This window comes from Megalops cyprinoides, chromosome 12 (genome assembly GCF_013368585.1).
Source record: "Megalops cyprinoides isolate fMegCyp1 chromosome 12, fMegCyp1.pri, whole genome shotgun sequence".
Classification (NCBI taxonomy): domain Eukaryota; kingdom Metazoa; phylum Chordata; class Actinopteri; order Elopiformes; family Megalopidae; genus Megalops; species Megalops cyprinoides.
In genome coordinates, this window is record NC_050594.1 from 19574320 (window position 1) to 19592812 (window position 18493).

Sequence of the window (18493 nt, forward strand, 5' to 3'; positions counted from 1 at the left end):
CACTTACCTTGCAGTTTGTCTTGGAGCACCAGGATCTGTTCTGCTTGCTTTAGATTTGCCATCTTCAACTGCTGGTTCTCCATCTCCATCTAGTAGAAAGACAGAAAGTCAGAGAGTAAGACAAAGGAGGGAAAGAGAGAGGCTGCAATACTAATGGAAAGATCAGAGATAAGAACAAGAAAAAAAAAAACTTCTGAACGGTTCAAGTATTTTTTCTGCCTTAAAATCACGGTTACATCATGTAATAAAAATGGGCACCGCTAGAGATGATACATTTCTTCCACCAGAGCCCTTAGGGAACATTTAAATGCCAGAAAAGATCAATGGCATAAAAGACCAGAGTGGGGAAAAAGATCTGATTTTTCTTGTCTGATAAAAAAATATTTTTTTACTTGAAATATTTTTACTTAAAATCACCCTAAACTGAGTTTAGGGCGATTTTAATGTCCAGAATAGTTCTATGCCCTTTACAGAACTGCAACTGATTTTTCTGAGCATGGACTGAAAAGGGAAAAAGCTGTTTACAGTGTTACCTCTCTGAATTTAAGGGTGACCCACTCTTTAATCTTGGCTGCTTTCTCTTCAATGATTTTTGCCTCCTGGGCTCGGGCCACATTCTGAAAATAAAAAGGGAGAAAAACATCTACTGAATATCTTATTCTACTGTATACAACCCCGTATTGAGCTGAAAAACCATCTCCATACCTGTTTCTCCAACTGAAGCTCCAGCCTCTTTATCACTGTATCCTTTTCTTCCACTTGATTAGTCAGCTCTTGGTACCTTCTATACAAAGAGTTTTCTGATTCGCTAGGCTGCACATTTGCTGATTTCAGCTTCTCCTCCATTACATGTACCTGTAATACACGTCAGCTATTCATCACTCATAGCAAATGACTCATTTCTGACAGATGGGAAGGTATTGAACATCCAATTTACATTGCATTATTTATTTGCTAGCTGGATGCCCTCATAGCATATATTTATACATATCATTCCTTTGCACAGGGTGTGTGTGAAAGAGAGACAGAGAGAGAGAGACAGACAGACAGACAAACAGACAGAGGGAGGGATCAGCACATCAGTGAGGGGAAACTCCAGCTCATGGGGGGAGCAATCCAGCAGGTTTTAATGTCAGAGTGCACCTTTCAATTAGCATCTCAACACCTGGAATACCAGGTAATGACTTTGAATAGTCAATAAAAAGAGTGGACCAAAATGCCCTTACTGTCTAGAGCTGAAGATCCTATGCAAGGAAAATATCATCTCTCTAAAGCAACTGCCATTGAGGGCATGTGGTGTACTCTAGTAAAGAGACAGGGCAGTAGTAGCAGCAGCTGAGAGACACGCTCTGTAAAACTATGACAGTACAGGCAGAGCTGGTCAGAGCAGCACTACTGTTGGGGGTTTAGGCTCCTAACACCAGTCACCTCAGTGACACCCATTGATAACTGGTTGCTAATTGACAGGCACCCATAAAACCTGCAGATCCCTAACAGAGCCCTGGGGTCAGCATTGCCACTCAGACCAGCATTAGGTGAATAATATTTTACAATTAATTCCATTTGTGGCAAAGTCCTTTTGTTAGTTGATTCCTTGGGGCAGTGGAAAGACAATATTCTATGTGTACAAGCAGTAATGTATAGTCATAAACAAGAACTCATCGTTCTAGGTGTGGTTGCCTATCAGTATTCTGCATATATATTGCAGAATCTATATTATTATATATACTGCAGAATCTATATTATTATTATATATCAAGAATCATATAATTTTATTTCAATCTAGGACTGTGCACCTTGTCCAATCCTGTTCAATATGATCAATGTGATATTCAATGTGTGCACAACTCAGCAGACAGATAACCAGAAAACAGACCCCAAAGACAAGCCCCAGCTGCATGCCTTCAATAAAGAAAAGGGGGCAGCAAGAAAGGAGGGAAGGACAGAGGAGAACATTTACCTGCTTTTCAGCATTCTCTGCCCTCTGGTCGGCCTCTGTCACCCTCTGCTCCAGCTCCTGCATCTGAATGGGGTTGGGGGGAGTGCAGACAGAGGGAGGGATAGGGGGGGAAAGGGAAGGAGAGAAGACAGAGTGAGAGAGAAAGGTGGAGAGGACAAAAAGTGAGAGAAAGAATTTCAGGGAAAGGGTGCAGAGCAGAGAGGGGATCAGGGGACAGCAGAGATAGAGAGGGGGCAGAGAGCAGGAGATGGTTAACATTTGTTAACATGGTTAACAGTTGTCTCTGCTGACAGAGATCAGCTGACACAGGGGGTCAATAAGTCAGAGTCACCAGTCCTTTGCAAACACCCCTGCATTAAAACTAAAATCCATAATCTAAGTGGACTCAATAAAGCAGCAAATACACTCACTCACCCACCCCTAGGCATGCATACATGCACACAATTACAGATAAAGACAACAGCACATAACTGTGCAGAAATGTTCCATTCAAAATGCATAGGCCTATACTTCTGTAGCGTGCTATTACAATGGGAAGGAGACTGACAGCTGCTGCGGGTAATGACAAAGCAGTGGTGTGATGCGCTGTCAGCTGTGAGCTGCCTCCTTTCCTCAGGGTTCCCACAATCACACAGGCTCAGACAGGACACACTCTGCAATCTGCCTCCCGCCCCCATCAGACCACCATGGCAGCTGAGGGGGCAGGGGACCCGAGAACCACGTCTAATCCACACAGTGCATCAAACCTACCCCCCACCCCCCAAGTTAATCCGCCACTATAGGAGTTCTGAGGCGAGGCGACACCCCCCCCCCCCCCCCCCCCATTACCACCACACCACAAAGTGGGGGCGTTGACTTCCTTCTCCTCACACTCCTCTTTTGGAGGAATCCTGGCTTATGTCAAATTTCTGTGTCTTTGTCAGGAGGGCAACCACACATAGAGGAGGGTGCAAGGGAGGGGAGAGACACAGAGAAAAACAGCCCGCCGTGAAAGAGCGCACTCTCTCCACCACAACATTGAGCAAAGTTAAATAATAATCACAGAAAAGGCTCAACAGGTGACAAGAAGTGCTCTGAGAGAGACTTCCCAGCAGAGGGTATTTGGTATGAGTGATAAGTGATAAAACATTTGCCTTCAGATCAGATGTTTTCACATTTCGATAATGCAGGCACTTGAGCTCCACAATGTGGCAAGGTAAACACATACTTCCAGCTGTAATTAGACCCTCTCAAACAAAGCTGTACAACAGTCCTTTAAGAGTGGTATTACAATGAGCAAATGGCCTGTCTTCCTCACAAAACGCGATTTGTGCCAGTAAGGTGCCAGCAAAAGATGCAGCCAGTAGAACATGACTCAAAGTACAAAATTCATTCATTTTACAATGTCAGCTAGGTTCACACACACACACACACACACACACACACACACACACAGACACACACACACACACACACACACACACACACACAACCAATGAGATTCCAGCTTGTATATTTGACCAACTGTGCCCTGTGAAAGTTCAATGACCCGATCACAACAGAGAAAGACTTTGATGGATTCCCGCCCTTGACTGGGCACTTAGATCCTCCTCTTCTTTTGTTCCGAATCTATTCTTTCCCTTCTTCAGAAGCACAGCAGCCCTGTTCCCATTATGCAGTGTGCATGGATTCCCGGCACTGACTCACTATATCAACAGCCACACGCACACAGATTAACACACTGGGGGCAAGGTCCGGCAAATCCACACTGCTGAGCATGGTCCCATAACATTCCATCCCCACCATTAAAAGGACATTTCATGGAAAGTGAACAGCTGAGACCACAAAAACCACATCTGAATCTAATAAATCATAATGAATCTCTAAACCATCACTGTATCTCACTAATGCAATGATTCCAAACTCTATAAAATACTCTTTTTTAATTTTGTATATTTTCACTTGTATATTGCCTCTCAAAATTTTATATATGCACACATTAACATTGTATGTTTTGGGCATATCTAATTCACATCAATTTTGAGTAGGTTCAACAATAATCAAATATAAAATTATGCAATTCAGGAATAAGTGTGAAGTATTTGTTGCAAAAACGGCTATACCATCTAATTACAGAATCTGAAATCAGGACTAAAGGACTATTATGAAGTAAATGCTATATTTAATTAATATATACTCTACAATGGTACAGTTAAAATTCCTTTAATTTCCTAAATATATTTTGAAAACCCACTGAGGACCACACAGCACGCAACTTTTTCTTTTTCCCATTTTTATACATTTCAGATTTCTACAGATATACTGTCCTGCACTTTGTTTCATGCTGAAACATTGTTATGCCATTGCATGGAAATTAACCTCCTATAATGTCTTCCATGCAATACTGTCAACTTGTCAAGGAAAATCTTTAATGTCAATTCAACACGTATAACACTTTCATGAACAACCTATTGGGCATTCTAAAGCACACGGACTCCAGACCTGCAGAGTTGTTTCTTTCATCATGGTAGTTATAATCAGAGCTGTGGTACATGCTCCCCCAAACTACTGGCATGTGTCTAGATAACTGCCTGGTTATCATCTGCCCTCAACGGCTGATGTTCCCCCCCTAAAATATTGCTTTATCATTTCCATTTCTACAGCACTACCTGCATATCTCTGTGGGGAACCAGGTTACATGACAGTCAGGTGTAAGCTCAACAGGTGAGGACACTGCATCGCAGCAGCAACCACACCCAGGTGTTTATTGATGCATATTCTGACCACACAGCATTTTGGAGTTGCACTTCCACTGGTTGAACTATAGGTATTTATTTATATATATATATATATATATATATATATTTTTTTTTTTTTGCCTTGGTTTGGTTGGCATTGTACTCAAAGGATGAGAAGGTATACTTTATTGATGATTACATGCATTTGTCCTTGGCTGAGAACGTAAGAGACAAGAGGTGAGGGCTCTTACCACAGGTGAGACACAATCCTACAGTTCTGCCACCAACCGGGCAGAAAACTGAGGAGAGACGAGCAAGGGGCCCTCTCACTGTTTAAAACACCAGATCCTCCTCTCCACTGCCCTCCATTATGGACGTCTCCCCGAGTGAGCTGAAGCAGCGACAGTGGTAACAGAGACAGAGGTAAAAAGGGCAATCCAAGTGCACCGCAGTGTTTACACAAAGGCCTGATGCAGCCGAGAGAGAGGAGACAGAGAGAGAGAGATGACTGATATCACAGCGCTGCTCCGCTGATGTGCCAAGTCTCACATTTCATACTGTGAACTCAGTGAAACAATGACGTACTCTTGCAAAGCAGTGAATGCTGTACCTTTCAATACAAATGCAGACCCAGAAATAATAATCAGGGAGAGGGTTGTTTTCGTATGGGAGCACACAATAAGATTTTACCACTAAGAAAATCTGAAACAAAGCCATAAAAATGTGGTAAGCTGGTACTACTGGTCACAGAACAGCAGTGGGTTTATCTGCAGACAGACACTAGTGGCCTGTGCTTATTGTGTCATTATTATTAGTAGTAGTGGCAGTAGTAATAGTAGTAGTCTCACATTACTGTGGGTGTGAATGAGTTGCATCTGCTTAAGAGAACAGAGAATGTGGCTATCGAATGACATGTTGCAACATGCTAAGAAAATTTGGAAAGGGGATGATCCTCTTTAACTCAGCTTGAATATCAACCCATGAAGGGGCAGAGTGGTGTTATCTTACACGGAAACAGCGCACACTGCAGAGACATTATTCTGTAAGTAAGCACCACTGCAGTCCTTTTCAATGTAAGCACATGGCTGCATTAGCTAACACTGCTGAGGGGTGACATGACTTGACCCTAGCCTGCAGGACTAGATAAATAACAAACACAGAGCAAATACAGCAAACAAGATTATGCGTGAGACCAAAATCCCACTATCTACAGGTGTACGCTACTGCCAAATAACATCACATTAGTCACACAGATTGCAGCACCACACAGACAGCCCGTGCTGTTGTGAAACTCAGAAGAAACACTCATGAACTAACCAGCACCCCAAATCGGACTTCTCTACTGCGCTTCCATTTGGGTTCAGGTGTGGTCACTCACACCTCCTGCAGTCAAAATGATGGCCGCAAGAATTAAGTCTCTCAGTACTGAGCCAGTACGCTTGACTTGTTACAAGAAATTAGCGGATAAAACATCTTATGCAAACTCTATTCATCTTTTGAGGCAATCACTGTAAATTTAAACTTTTGTTTGGTAAACAAACTCAGAGATGATTCATGACAAGAACATAAGTCCTGTCTGCCCTGGTGTGGTTCATTCTGCATACTTTGCCAATAGTTCATCAGGGGTCCTTTGGTTGGATTACAGACCCAAATGAGACACAAACCACGAACATTCAGCAACGCACCACATGCACTGTCCAGTAAGAGCATGAGGCTCATTTCATCAAAAACAGTCAACTCCTCATCACAAAAGAGAAACACCACCAGTCACCCATGGAGTTGACCTCACTGAGGTAATCCACAAACAAGCTCATTGTACAAGTGACAATACTAAACCTTTCAGCTCAGCTCCTTTCTGCAAACTTTCCACTCAATGACACAGTTCAATGACAGACACTATGGAAAGAGAGAATACGAACTTCTGATTCCTGTAAATTCAACACATTACTCTTCCTTGTGGTTTGCTTCAATACACAGATCAGGTTTTGTCAATGCCGTGCACTAATCATGAAAACATTTGATTACTTTGACCTGACAGCATCAATAACCCGGTGCTCTGCCCTATGGTCTCTGACATGTCTGGCCGCAGGCTGGATTTTGTAAGCTTTCCGTCCCAGAGCATTGAGCTCAGCAGACAGAAGGAATGAAGGAGGCAGCCAGCCAGAGATAACAGTCAGCGGGGAGAGATAACACCCCAGCCGCAGGGCAGATAACAGCGTCCAGTGACAGCTGATAACAGGGCAGAAGACACAGTGCTAGCACCTACTGTTCTCAATGCCAGCCTGGTGTCACCCAGCATCAAGCACCGTACTTGAAGAAACTGCAAACTATGCTTAGCCCCAGCATTCAGGAAGCACCATTAGATCAGGCCAGGCTCTCACATGACCTATGCAGGATAGGGTGAAGATTAAAGTTAGACTTAAAGTCAGTCATGAACTGTGACACCACCCATCACCAATACAACTTCAATATAATGCCTATACACTGGTAGCAGGCACACACTGAGAGCTCCACCACACACCATGTATGCACAGAAAGAGTCAGGAAGCTTGGGCAAGCCATTTTGCCATGAATGCCATGAATCTCACCCTGGGGTCAGCCTCTTTTGCAAATCTTTAATTAAGGACTGCTCAGTAATAAGCATGTCACCTCAGCCTACACGCTGTCCTGCTTTGAATTCCACCAGGCCCATCATGGGTTACCTATACAGGCCTGTAATTATTAACCCTCCCAGATAAGCCTATTAATGGTTACTGTGAGCTACAGCTCAATCATTAATTACACACCAAGAGGGGCCACATTTGTAGACCAGACAGAAAATCCCCTTTAGATTGGAGTTTGGTCTTCACCACAGGAGTGAGAGGTCATGCTGAGAGAGAAAAGTGCATGGTGCTACATGCTAACACAAAAGCGCTCTCTCCAGACTGCAGTGGCCTCCCTCCTTCACCTCGGCCAACGTGTCACTACAAGCCGGGCTGCTCTCTGGCTCAGGCCTGTTTACAGTGTGCCAGTCCAGTCTGGCTGGATCGCCAGCCTACTGCGTATGCAAATACACACAGATACACACACACACACACACACACAGGTCATCGGGAAAATGACCGTTTCGTTCCATTCCATTCCACAGCGGTCCACAATTTAGCTGAGCTTTCTTCCTTCCTCCGCCCCCACCTGTGGTTTTAATCCCATGGTTGTGGTTTTCCGCGGAAAGAGACCCAGCCTGAGCACTTTTCCCCAGAGCTGTCTTTTATTTCTCCTTTGAAATAACAATGGGCAGAACCGCAGACTCTGCTGGTGACCTGATCCAGAAATCAGTCACAAGGTAAAGAATATTAAGGCCCACACTCGGTCCTCGTGACCTTTCTAATGTCTCTATTCTAAATCCTACTTTGGTGATCCCTCTAATCAAAGGAACAGAGGAGCAAACTACTCCACATGTCAGCTCAGCACAATTACGCAAGGATCACAAATTATTTGAATTTTAATTGATATTCACTTTTAATTGGTTTAGAACCACAGAAAAACAGTCACTGCTTAGAAGACAAAAATTGTGCTTGAAAAAAAACAGTACAGTTACTAGGGGTTATATTGGGATTTTATAGGTGGTGGTACTCTCTGAGTGCACTTTAATGCCACATTGGTCTATGTGGTATGATAATTAGTGGGTTATGTCACCTTTTTAATCAGGTCAATTAAAGTTTGTTACCATTATAATGGTAATACAGTCAGGAAAGTAACTCAGTTTTTCAATTATTAACATCCCAGCGAAACATACAAAGCCTCAAAAGCATATTATTTTTCTCAACATAGCAAAATTTAGTCTATAAAAAATAATCAGAAGGATTAACTAACCTCTTAGATAACACAACAATAACTGATTATTACAATGTTAAATGTGAGTACCCTTAATTTTTTATTTTCTTTTTATTTACTTTTAACATTAAAAAACATTATGGCACTCCTATACAAGACAGAGTATATGATGAAAACGTCTATAAAACGGTGAAATAATCATAGTATCATCACTTACACTGGATTATACACGGTTAAATCTTTTCTGCATATTTACCGACAAATAAGCCACAAAACACTAATGTTAACACTTTTGAAAACAATTAATAACCAACATTTTAGATGATGGAGTTATGTAACATGGTCTGCTCACCCACTCAAACATACATACATCTAGCTGAATTCATTTAGACCACTTCATGTGGCAATAATGCTCAGTGTTTTAACTGTATTATTTGTTTCTCAAGGAAAATCTCTAACTCAAAAACAAAGACATTTTGCTCTTTTACAGCAAGTGCTTTAGACCCAGGTGGTCATGGCTAATTATGTTTTACCATCATTAACTAATACCAGGAATAGTGTGCTAGCCAGTGTTTGTTTGATCCTGTAATCATGCAATGGAAAACACAGATGATTAGACATGGCGTTTAAGAGATAACAGCAATACCACCTAGCCAGTTAGTGATTGTGCTTAGCCAGTAATGTTTATATTTTCCATTAATGCTATTTCACATCAGTTGTAGCTTTAATCAATTTCCCAGATAGTGCTCTCTCTCTCTTTCTGTCTCTTTCTGTCTCTTTCTCTCTCTCTCTCTCACACACACACACACACACACACACATACACACAACAGCATCTTCACTAGAACATGCCAAGTGCTGTATTTCCACCCAAACACACATTCGCACGAGTCAGTGGTTTTTCTCTGCAGGGCTCTCCGCCAAGTTTTACAGTTAACCGTTTCTTACAACAGTGAGGTCAACACAGCTTGACACGGTAAAGAATTTGCACGTGTGCATGAGGGAGGGAGTGTTGAATCACAAAATTGTCATGTCATCTGTATCAGTTCAACCAAGTAGCAATTTAGAATAACCTCTAAACTAGGACACAGCAGTAAGCAGATGTAATAACCCATGTGGAATAAAAGTACAACAGGGCTCAGATGTAACAATCAGGACAGAGCAGTGGTACTGTCTTGCATTTTGGGGAATTATTGGCATCACATGCACATGTCATTTGCACACCACGCTGGCTCACCTTCTCCGCCAGCAGCTCCCGGATCTTCCCGGCCTGCAGACGGAACTTCAGCAGCTGCATCTCCAGGGTGACACATCGTTTCTGCCAGTCGACGCTGTCAGTCCCGCCGATCCCAGCGCCGCCGCTCTCCACAACCTCCGCCATCGAGTCCAGCCCTCCGTGTCCACTACCGTGGAGACACACAGAACAGGGTCACCAGCTGTGCTGGTTGTGAAAAAGCAGGCAGAACTAGGCCAATACCCAGCTCTAACTGTTCAGGTCAACAACATTCTCCTTTCCAGTTCCACCTTTATGGGCGCAGGACAAAAAGCACGGAAAGCTCAGGAAAATCCGCAGATTTAAAGGAAGAACTACTGACTACTGCAATGCTCTCCTTGCAGGCCTCCCAGCATGCACCACCCACCCTCTCCAGCTCATCCAGAATGCAGCTGCCCGACTGATCTTCAACCTCCCCAAATTCTCCCATGTTACTCCCCTGCTGAAATCCCTCCACTGGCTTCCTGTCGCTGCCAGGATCAGATTCAAGACCCTGACCCTCGCCTTCTCTGCAGTCAACAGGACAGCCCCTGCCTATCTCCAAGAACTCATCCAGCCCTACACACCAGCCCGACCCCTGCGCTCAGCAGCAACTGGACGCCTTGCTCCCTGCATGGTCAAGGCAGGAGGTGCTCGTTCTGCCAGACACCGGCGTTTCGCCTACATCGCTCCCCAGTGGTGGAACGAACTCCCGGTCTCGCTACGGACAGCTTCTTCACCCCAGTCCTTCAGACGGGGCCTGAAGACGCACCTCTTTAGACTCTACCTGGACTGACCCAGCTCACAATTGCTGCCCCCCCCCCCCCCCCCGCCCATCAGTGCTGTCGTAAATTGCTGTGCTTTTTAAATTGTGCTTTTAAATTTGTCTCTTGTTGCCGCCTTTACCCTGACGCTCATTGTGCCGTTTGAAGTTGTTGAAGTTTGCCGTTCGAAAGTGTATCGTACTAGTTACCCTTTAGGCTGTAATTGTACAAATCTGATAGTACTGCGTCCTCAAACAGACCTTGCTCTCAGCTGAGAACTGTCTCATTGTGGAACTGTACACATCCTGTCCCCGTACTGTCGCTGTACCTACTGTATGCACTTTTGTAAGTCGCTTTGGATAAAAGCGTCTGCTAAATAAATAAATGTAAATGTAAATGTAAGAAAACAATGCCATTGTGACCTCCGACTCTCCATGCTTCCCTGAGGACAAGGTTCCTGTTTTCTGACACTCCATTTCAAAGAGCCAATGCACTTCCTGCCCTGTCACCCTGCATAAACTCTGTTGAAACATCCCAGGGTATGAATGTGAGTAAACAGAGTAGACACTGTTGACAAGTCAGTTCTAAAGAAAAAATACACATTTTTTTCTGTACTGGATCTCAGAAAACAGCAACAAGAGCCGGTTTATATTTCACTCCTTTTTTCCCCCCCCAAAATGAGTGGACTTCTAACAGCTCACCTAGGAAATGGCAAAAGAGTCAGCTTTCAGCTATGAGATCATGATGACATAGTTAAACAAAAGCTTCCTGTTTGAGTGTAAAACACACAGAAGACTGAACAATTCCCTTGGCCAGAGAGGGAACTCGGGCCTCAGCTTCAGAGAACAGCCAGGCCAGTGGGGAGTACTGTATCTGGGGCAGGCTGAGAGGGATTCCCACAGGGCAGAGGGGGCATCCCCCATTCGCCTTGCCTATGTCAGAATGGCCTCAGGACGCCAAATTCAAGGTAGGGAGGTGGGGAGTGGGGGGGGGGGGTCAAGCTCTGTTCTGTTGCTACTATCCCCCCACCTCACTGCACCCCACCCCAAAAAATATCCCTGTCAATCCAATCCCTTCTTAATTACAAGCCATGGGTGAAATGGTATCTAACGCAACACAATAGGGGTGAGTGTCTTTCTGCATGACAGTCTCATTATGGGTATTAGGGAGGCGGTGAGCTAGCCTGGGTAAAGAAAGAGGAAGAATGTGCGAGACTGAATGTGGAGCTTTGAATGTGGGAACCTGAGGCGGGAAGATATTTTTACCAGAGAGAGAATAAGTGGCAGCCATTTCGCTGACTGAACACTCGCGCTCACTCATTCCACAGATATACTGCACACGGTGCGGTGTGTATACCTACAGCCTCACATACTTAAAATATGTTCAGGGCTGGTGAGTGCAGCACAAAGCCAGGAATGAACTTGTTGAACTGTATTGAGCTGCCTGAACTCCACTGTGCTGATCCCAAACAGTTATAAATACCCTTTACAACACCGTACCACAAACAAAACACATTTACGAACCATATGTCTGAAATTAATACACAACAAAGCAAAAACAAAGTTCCACTCTCATAAAGTGTTTGAACAGGGATATTAAAGGAAATGTTTGGCATGACACTTTGAACAAAAATTGAGTAAAAAAATTTTAAAACTTAACAACAGAGAGCAGACCTTTAAAGTCTGGTTTAATTTGGTTGCTTGAGTGGGGACAATAAAGTTACTTGCGATGCATTCTGCTGCATTTCCAAAGAAGAAATGACGCCGAAGAAAACAGAAACATGAGAGTCCAGCAGTGCAGAGGTTCAAAGTGCAGCGTATAAATTTTGCCATATTGCTCTGCAATTATCATGGTTATAACTACAGGCTTGCTAACAAATTACAGAAGCGGTATAAAAAACTGGCTTGAAAAAAGCAAACAGGTTCCATTTGTACAGCAAAGCCACTCTTTCCACAGATTTTTTTTGTTGTTCTTCATGGTGCTAAAGTCAGAAGTCTGGGAAAATAAAGACAGAGCTAGAGGAGGAAGACAGCGAGCAGATGAGAGAGAGGGAAAGACGAGGGAAAGCTTAAAGGAGGCTGGCTCCACCAACAGAGGCCTCTGCATGCTGCCAAGATGACAGCTGGGTGCAAACAAACCACTCGCTGGTTAAACACTTTCAGCATGGATGTGCTAATTCGCCCGGGATGCTTCCTGCACAGTCCACCACACTTGTGTGCTGAAAGAACATGGGAAATGGCAACTCTTTTGTCCCAACCAGCTCCAGGGTCAGTGCTGAAGAAGTTTTGGTCCTCGCTGCTCATATGCCTACAGAAGCACCTTCCTTTGGCTGAAGCTATGAGCAGGGAAATTTTCCACAGTGTGTCCAAAGATACACATGCTCTGATGTTCAGGATAAGAACTATAGCAGCCAAAAAGATGTAAATCACAGCAGCTGAATGTCACTCTTGCCCTCTACCCCCAATTCCTACAGCTTCCTTGGCCTGAAACACCAGCGTGCTCTGTAAGCTTCAAAATGCTGCACTAATGGTTTAAAATGAGACAGGGAAATATTCAGAAGCAACAGACACATTTTAACTGGTGTGCCGTGGATACAAACCCCTCATTTTACAACATGGACCTCCACTTTATATTTCATTAAATATGGCACTTTATTATTTTGGTATCCTTCACGTTCTCCCTTGCTTTTGTAGCACAAGTATCCTGTTTTACTCACTGAATATGTTTTCCGCTGTCAGTAAATTTGGAAATTGGTAGAAACAGAAATGAAGACTGTTTCTCATACTGTTTCTCATACAGTCAGAATTTTGTTTCACAATGAGGTCCTCGAAGCACCAAACAAGGTATAAGCTTACAGAGTGAAAATGGTGATTCATTCTCACTCTGGGAGAGGGGCTAGAATTGCCCTTAAACAGCTGAGTGATGAGAGATCTGAGGAGGTTCTGTGGCAAGCGAAAATACTAGGTGACAGCTGAGGGGAAGTCTAACACATCATAAATTATTCCGTTATGTATTGAGAAATTAAACCAGTGAACAACGTCTTTTGCAACGAATATGCATAGAAGACTAGTTCATCATCAAACCTTCCCACCAAAAATCTGAGCTTGCAGTGCAAACTTCAGAGAAACTGTGACCTTCATCTAATCCTGGGAGGAAAACCACAGGGTCCACAGAGTCTCGGCCATTCTCCCCTTATCAGGACCGGCACCCCTAACAGCAGGGGCATTAAGACAGCAGCAGTAAAACAGGACCATAATGGAGGATGATGTCATCAGCACCAGACTCTGGAACAGCAACATAAAAACTGTGTCAAAATGGATCTTCATGACAATATCCAAAACACCAATATCAAAAAAGATTAATGTTGAGTATGTTGTCCTCATTACTACTGTTAATGTGTAGAAACTTGCTCATGCTCACTGTTCAAAATCTCAGAACAAGGGAAAAGAGTGTCAGTTCTTGAAAAAAATACTATAACGTTCTTGTAACGCTCCATGAATGTCCAAGCTATCTGAAGCGCAGCTGTAAGTGATGTAAAGCCGGCGATTTTTCCTCCTGCTTTTCCAGCCGTGAGTCAGATGAGAGGTGATCTCCAGGGCCGTGAAACGGCACGGACAGAGCTCTCTGGTGTATGATACACACACACGCACAGAGAAAGACACACACACTTTTCACTCTCTCTCTCTCTCTCTCTCTCTCACTCGAGCCTGCAGCTGTGGTGATGTAAGCAATTAAGCAAATCAATGAGATCATCCCACTAGACATTTCAAATGCTTATTTTATGACCTTTGTCAAGAACTGACTAATAAGCATGCATAAATCTGAGTTACTGTGTACAAAAGTAGGGTAGCTGGATAGTGTTAAATAGTGCACACGTGGACGGATATGACCATCAGTCCCACAACAGCAACCCATGACATGGGACAGAGCCTGTCCCACAAAAACAGCCTGAACCAACCCCCAAACCTCCTGCCGCTGCCCCCCCCCTCATCTCCCCCAACAACACACACATCACCGTAGGTTTGTTATAGCCATTGAGGAGACTCCGCAACAGAGTACTGGTTTTCCATTTTGTTTCTGTACCAGATTTATAAATGAACGGACTTCATAAATGAACATTAACTCCATTATGGAGAGGACACATACTGCAAGCAAACACACCGTTCCATCATTATAAGACTGACCCTTGCAAAAAAAAAAAAAAAAAAAAAAAAAAAAAACTTGCTAACAAATGGCACTCTCACTCTCTCTCTCTGTGTCACCATGCTGTATAAACATCACAGCGTCACAGGCAGACCGTTGCATTTCAGCTAGGTCCAGCAATCCTGCAGCCGTGGCATTCAACCCTGGAGCCACTGGTCTGACTGTGGCACTGCAACGTCGCATTTAAGAACAGCGCAGATGCGTCTGCCAGCCATGTAAGCAACGTGAACTGAGCTAGCTTGCACACATGAGCATAACAGACTACTGTCCCTCAGTTAATGCTAACGGCTTCTTTTAAAGATGGCAGCTGCAGCCTGTCAGCAACATGCGCTGAGGGAGCCGGCGGGAGCCCCCACCTTCCCCTCAGAGGAAGCTGTGCGTACAGGGTAATGACAGGCCTCTGTAAACTGGCCACACTCATTATCAGCCTGAGCAGTAAATATAGCCTAAGACATTCCTCTCCGCTGAGGTGTAAACATCTTCCACGCTGTCCACCACACAGACACGAAACACTTACCCAGCCTCAAGTCAACAATGAGCAACAAAGTGCATGTATGGAACAAGAAGCATTACCTACAGAGTAGTGTTTGGTCTGAGCTGGTTGTTAATATGACAAAGGACGTCAAAAGATGAGGATGTGCAGGTGAAGGGTTTGAAGCGACAGGATTAACTGGGTCACATAAAAGGCTGGGTTATGCGTTGGAGAAAGAAAATAAGTAAACTGGCAAGAATCACACGTCTTGTGGTTTGATTTATTTTGTAATTATAAGTGCCATGAAAAAAGACAAATTGTAAATTTAATTTAATAAAGGCATTACCAGTGACAAAAACAAACTTATGTGATTTATTACACTGCTGAAACTGGTGTTGGATAAGTAACCAACCCTCAGGCTTCTTGTATATGGCGGAGTTACCGGCCCTGCTTCACCTCGGTCTGCAAGAGAATGCTGCACATAAACACTTAAGAGTTTCCACATCTATCTTACATTTGTGACAACCTAAAAGAACCCGCATTAACCAGACATTAAACCAGAATGTTTCAGGAGGAAAAGTAATCTTACATAGTCAATACAAAACTATAAACTTCCCCATGACCCTGCACCAGTGTTTGAGTCTTGACACCAGATATATGTGCATAAAGAGATATGGAGATAAAATATTTTATCACTATGCTTCCATATTTGTTATGTTATTTCATTATGTTTGTACAATCACAAATCTCCACCTGAAGTACTGAACTACATCTAAGAGTTTTATTACACGATTATTGTATTCTGACAGTTAAACAGTGGGTTGTTCCTGAAACTTTTGCAACGAAGCTGAAGCACGCACAAAGTTCTTCACAAATGCGCTTAACGTTACGCGAGAGGCGGTTGCTGTTATTTTGATTCTGCAAAGATACTAAACAGTGCACAGGTGTATCAGATATCAGGCTCTTTAACTAAAACATGCTCTTTATAGCTACCATAAAGCGTCTGATTACAACACAGTTGCTAGACCTCTCGCTCATTTCGGGAGTAAATCTGCTACTCTGGTGTTACCATTCCCATTGATTTCATTACAAGAAGCCGTGAGATGAAGAGTTCCATCCCAAATTCCCAGACAATCCCGTGCCCGATTGAGAAGAGAGCCTCGCATGCTATCGCAGAAGTAAGAGCACTGCACCACGGTTGTAGAAGACTTCTTCGGTTCAAAGACTGTAACACATTAAATTGGTTAACTTTACCTTGTGAGTTTTGCTGCGTTTTCTCTGACCGCTTGCTTCCACGCCAACACCTTCTCCCCGCAAATCACATCACGGCACTTGGATCCTCGTTACACACTCCTTCGCTTTCTTTCTCCCTTGCTTCCTAAAGCTCTCCTTTAAGCACCCATTCCTTCCTACCCCTTTCTCACTATTTCCCCTTACATGCAGAGTTCAGGGGACAGTTACGCCGCGCCGCTGATCCCCATTCAGCAGGATCATCTCGTATTCCTTTAAAGGGCGAGAATCGGGATCGGGTTACGCCGGGAGCCAAACCCCCTTGTGTATAAACTGTACAGGATATTGCATCAGAGTTTGCGTTACCTATTAAGCTTTCATTACATTCAAAAGGTGTCAGTGCACTTGTTGCACAGATATTCATTGAACAAATGATCGAATGGTTTTCAGTTTGAAATGCTACTTAATGTTTAAAATTTTCATTCAGTAAGGTCAACGGACCAGTTGAGTTTCTTGATTTAACTTATATCAGATGGAAGTGTTATTTTCCAAACTGTGTAATCGTCACGCTTCCAAAGTTACCAAAGTCAAGGAATATGGATGTGAAAATTATTACTTTCCACACGATATTTTGCGCAAAAAGAAGGACATGTTTGCACAAATATTTTCAAGCTGTTTTTCATTCACTTGGTGTGAATGAGTCATTATCTGGGCAATAAAACTTTTTGTGAGGGGACAATTAAGAGAAGCTTTCAGTCTTTGCATTTCTGAAGTCATGGCTGTGTTACCTCCAGCACAGAGAGACCCAACATCCCTTGAACCCCCACTTTCAACACATCAGGTCAGCTTGGTTAACAATTTAAGTCACCACAAGTTTGTACAAACATCAGCTGCCATTTTCAAATAGAACATTCCAAAAGTTATAAAAGCATGTAGGGCTGCAACGTCGAATATGCATTGTTTCTGGCCAAAATAATGAACATTAATCCGCTGTGGTTTTATGACATGTTATTTTGAGATTTATTTGGGGTTTGCTAAAGTTACTCACTGTGAATTCATTGGGTAAATGTACTCAAGTGGAGATTTCTGAAAATGCATCTGGAACAACTTATGATATGTGAGCATTTCAATCACTGCCCCAGTGATATGCAAAAATATCTGTGAAGTGCAGATCTGACATAATCTGTGTCACTATGTAAGGGGGGGGTGTGCATGTTCAAATGCCTGAAAAAAGACACTCTTCAAGGTGGGGCAATTCCATTGTATTTACTACCCTTAACTCTGGTACAAAAACAAGGCCGGCAGTTCATTCAGGCAGGTCTGTCCAGATGTTCATTGCCTATGGTCAGAGTAGAAAGGCCATGGGAAATTGCAGTGGCAGTTTGTGACAAACATGCTCACCACAGTAGGGCTTCAACCATGGAGGGATACTGATGACCAGCAGCAGTAGTGACTTTTAGTCTGAAAATTACTGTTCCTGTCTGTGCCTTCACCCCCTGTAAAATTTCACTGCAGTCCAAGTGATATGCATTACTTTTTATGTCCTACTTCTATAGGCTGGTAAATGTGAGCGAATGAGTGAGTGTGTGCATGCGTGTGCCGGAGGGAGAGAGAGATTGAGTGAGACAGAGAGAAAGTGAGAGAGAGAGAAAAAGACTTTGAGTCTGTCTGCCCTGCTCTTTAGCCTTGGCAGAACCGAGTCGTTGCAGCGGTGGCTGTTCAAGCCCAAAGTTTAGGGAGGGCTTTAGGGGGGTCATGTTGGAGAATGAGTCAGTGCTCTCCGTCAAAACAGCCCCAGTCAGCCCAGTGTTGTTTGCACGGCTGTTTCACTGCAGTGCTGCCTGATCTTAATGGGTAAGGGGCTGTATGCCAAGAGCGCTGTGTTTTATAAACGCCTCACCTCTGACACCTCTCCCCTAACCTTACACTGGTCACCATGAGAGAGTGTCCATAGGAGGAGGCAAATCCAAATGGTACTACTTGGTAAGATATGATGTATTATTTATGTGCCAGATAAACCTCCTGGGGAGAAAGGAGTTGTGAATAATATGATATATTAGTGATTTCACATCCAGCACAGCCA

The 18493-nt window shown here is 43.5% G+C and overlaps 1 protein-coding gene across 1 annotated transcript in view; it reads right to left on the reverse strand.

The window, feature by feature from the left end:
- Positions 1 to 16603, reverse strand: part of plekhh1 (pleckstrin homology domain containing, family H (with MyTH4 domain) member 1) — a 32578-nt gene extending 15975 nt beyond the window's left edge. Inside the window, exons 1-6 of the mRNA XM_036542530.1 lie at positions 16435 to 16603; positions 9727 to 9892; positions 1961 to 2023; positions 706 to 855; positions 534 to 617; positions 8 to 89 (exon numbers count right to left, since the gene is read on the reverse strand). Of these exons, the coding sequence (XP_036398423.1) occupies positions 8 to 89; positions 534 to 617; positions 706 to 855; positions 1961 to 2023; positions 9727 to 9870 (523 nt within the window). The 5' untranslated portion in view covers positions 9871 to 9892; positions 16435 to 16603. The remainder of the gene's footprint in view (positions 1 to 7; positions 90 to 533; positions 618 to 705; positions 856 to 1960; positions 2024 to 9726; positions 9893 to 16434) is intronic.
- Positions 16604 to 18493: the final 1890 nt, after the last annotated feature.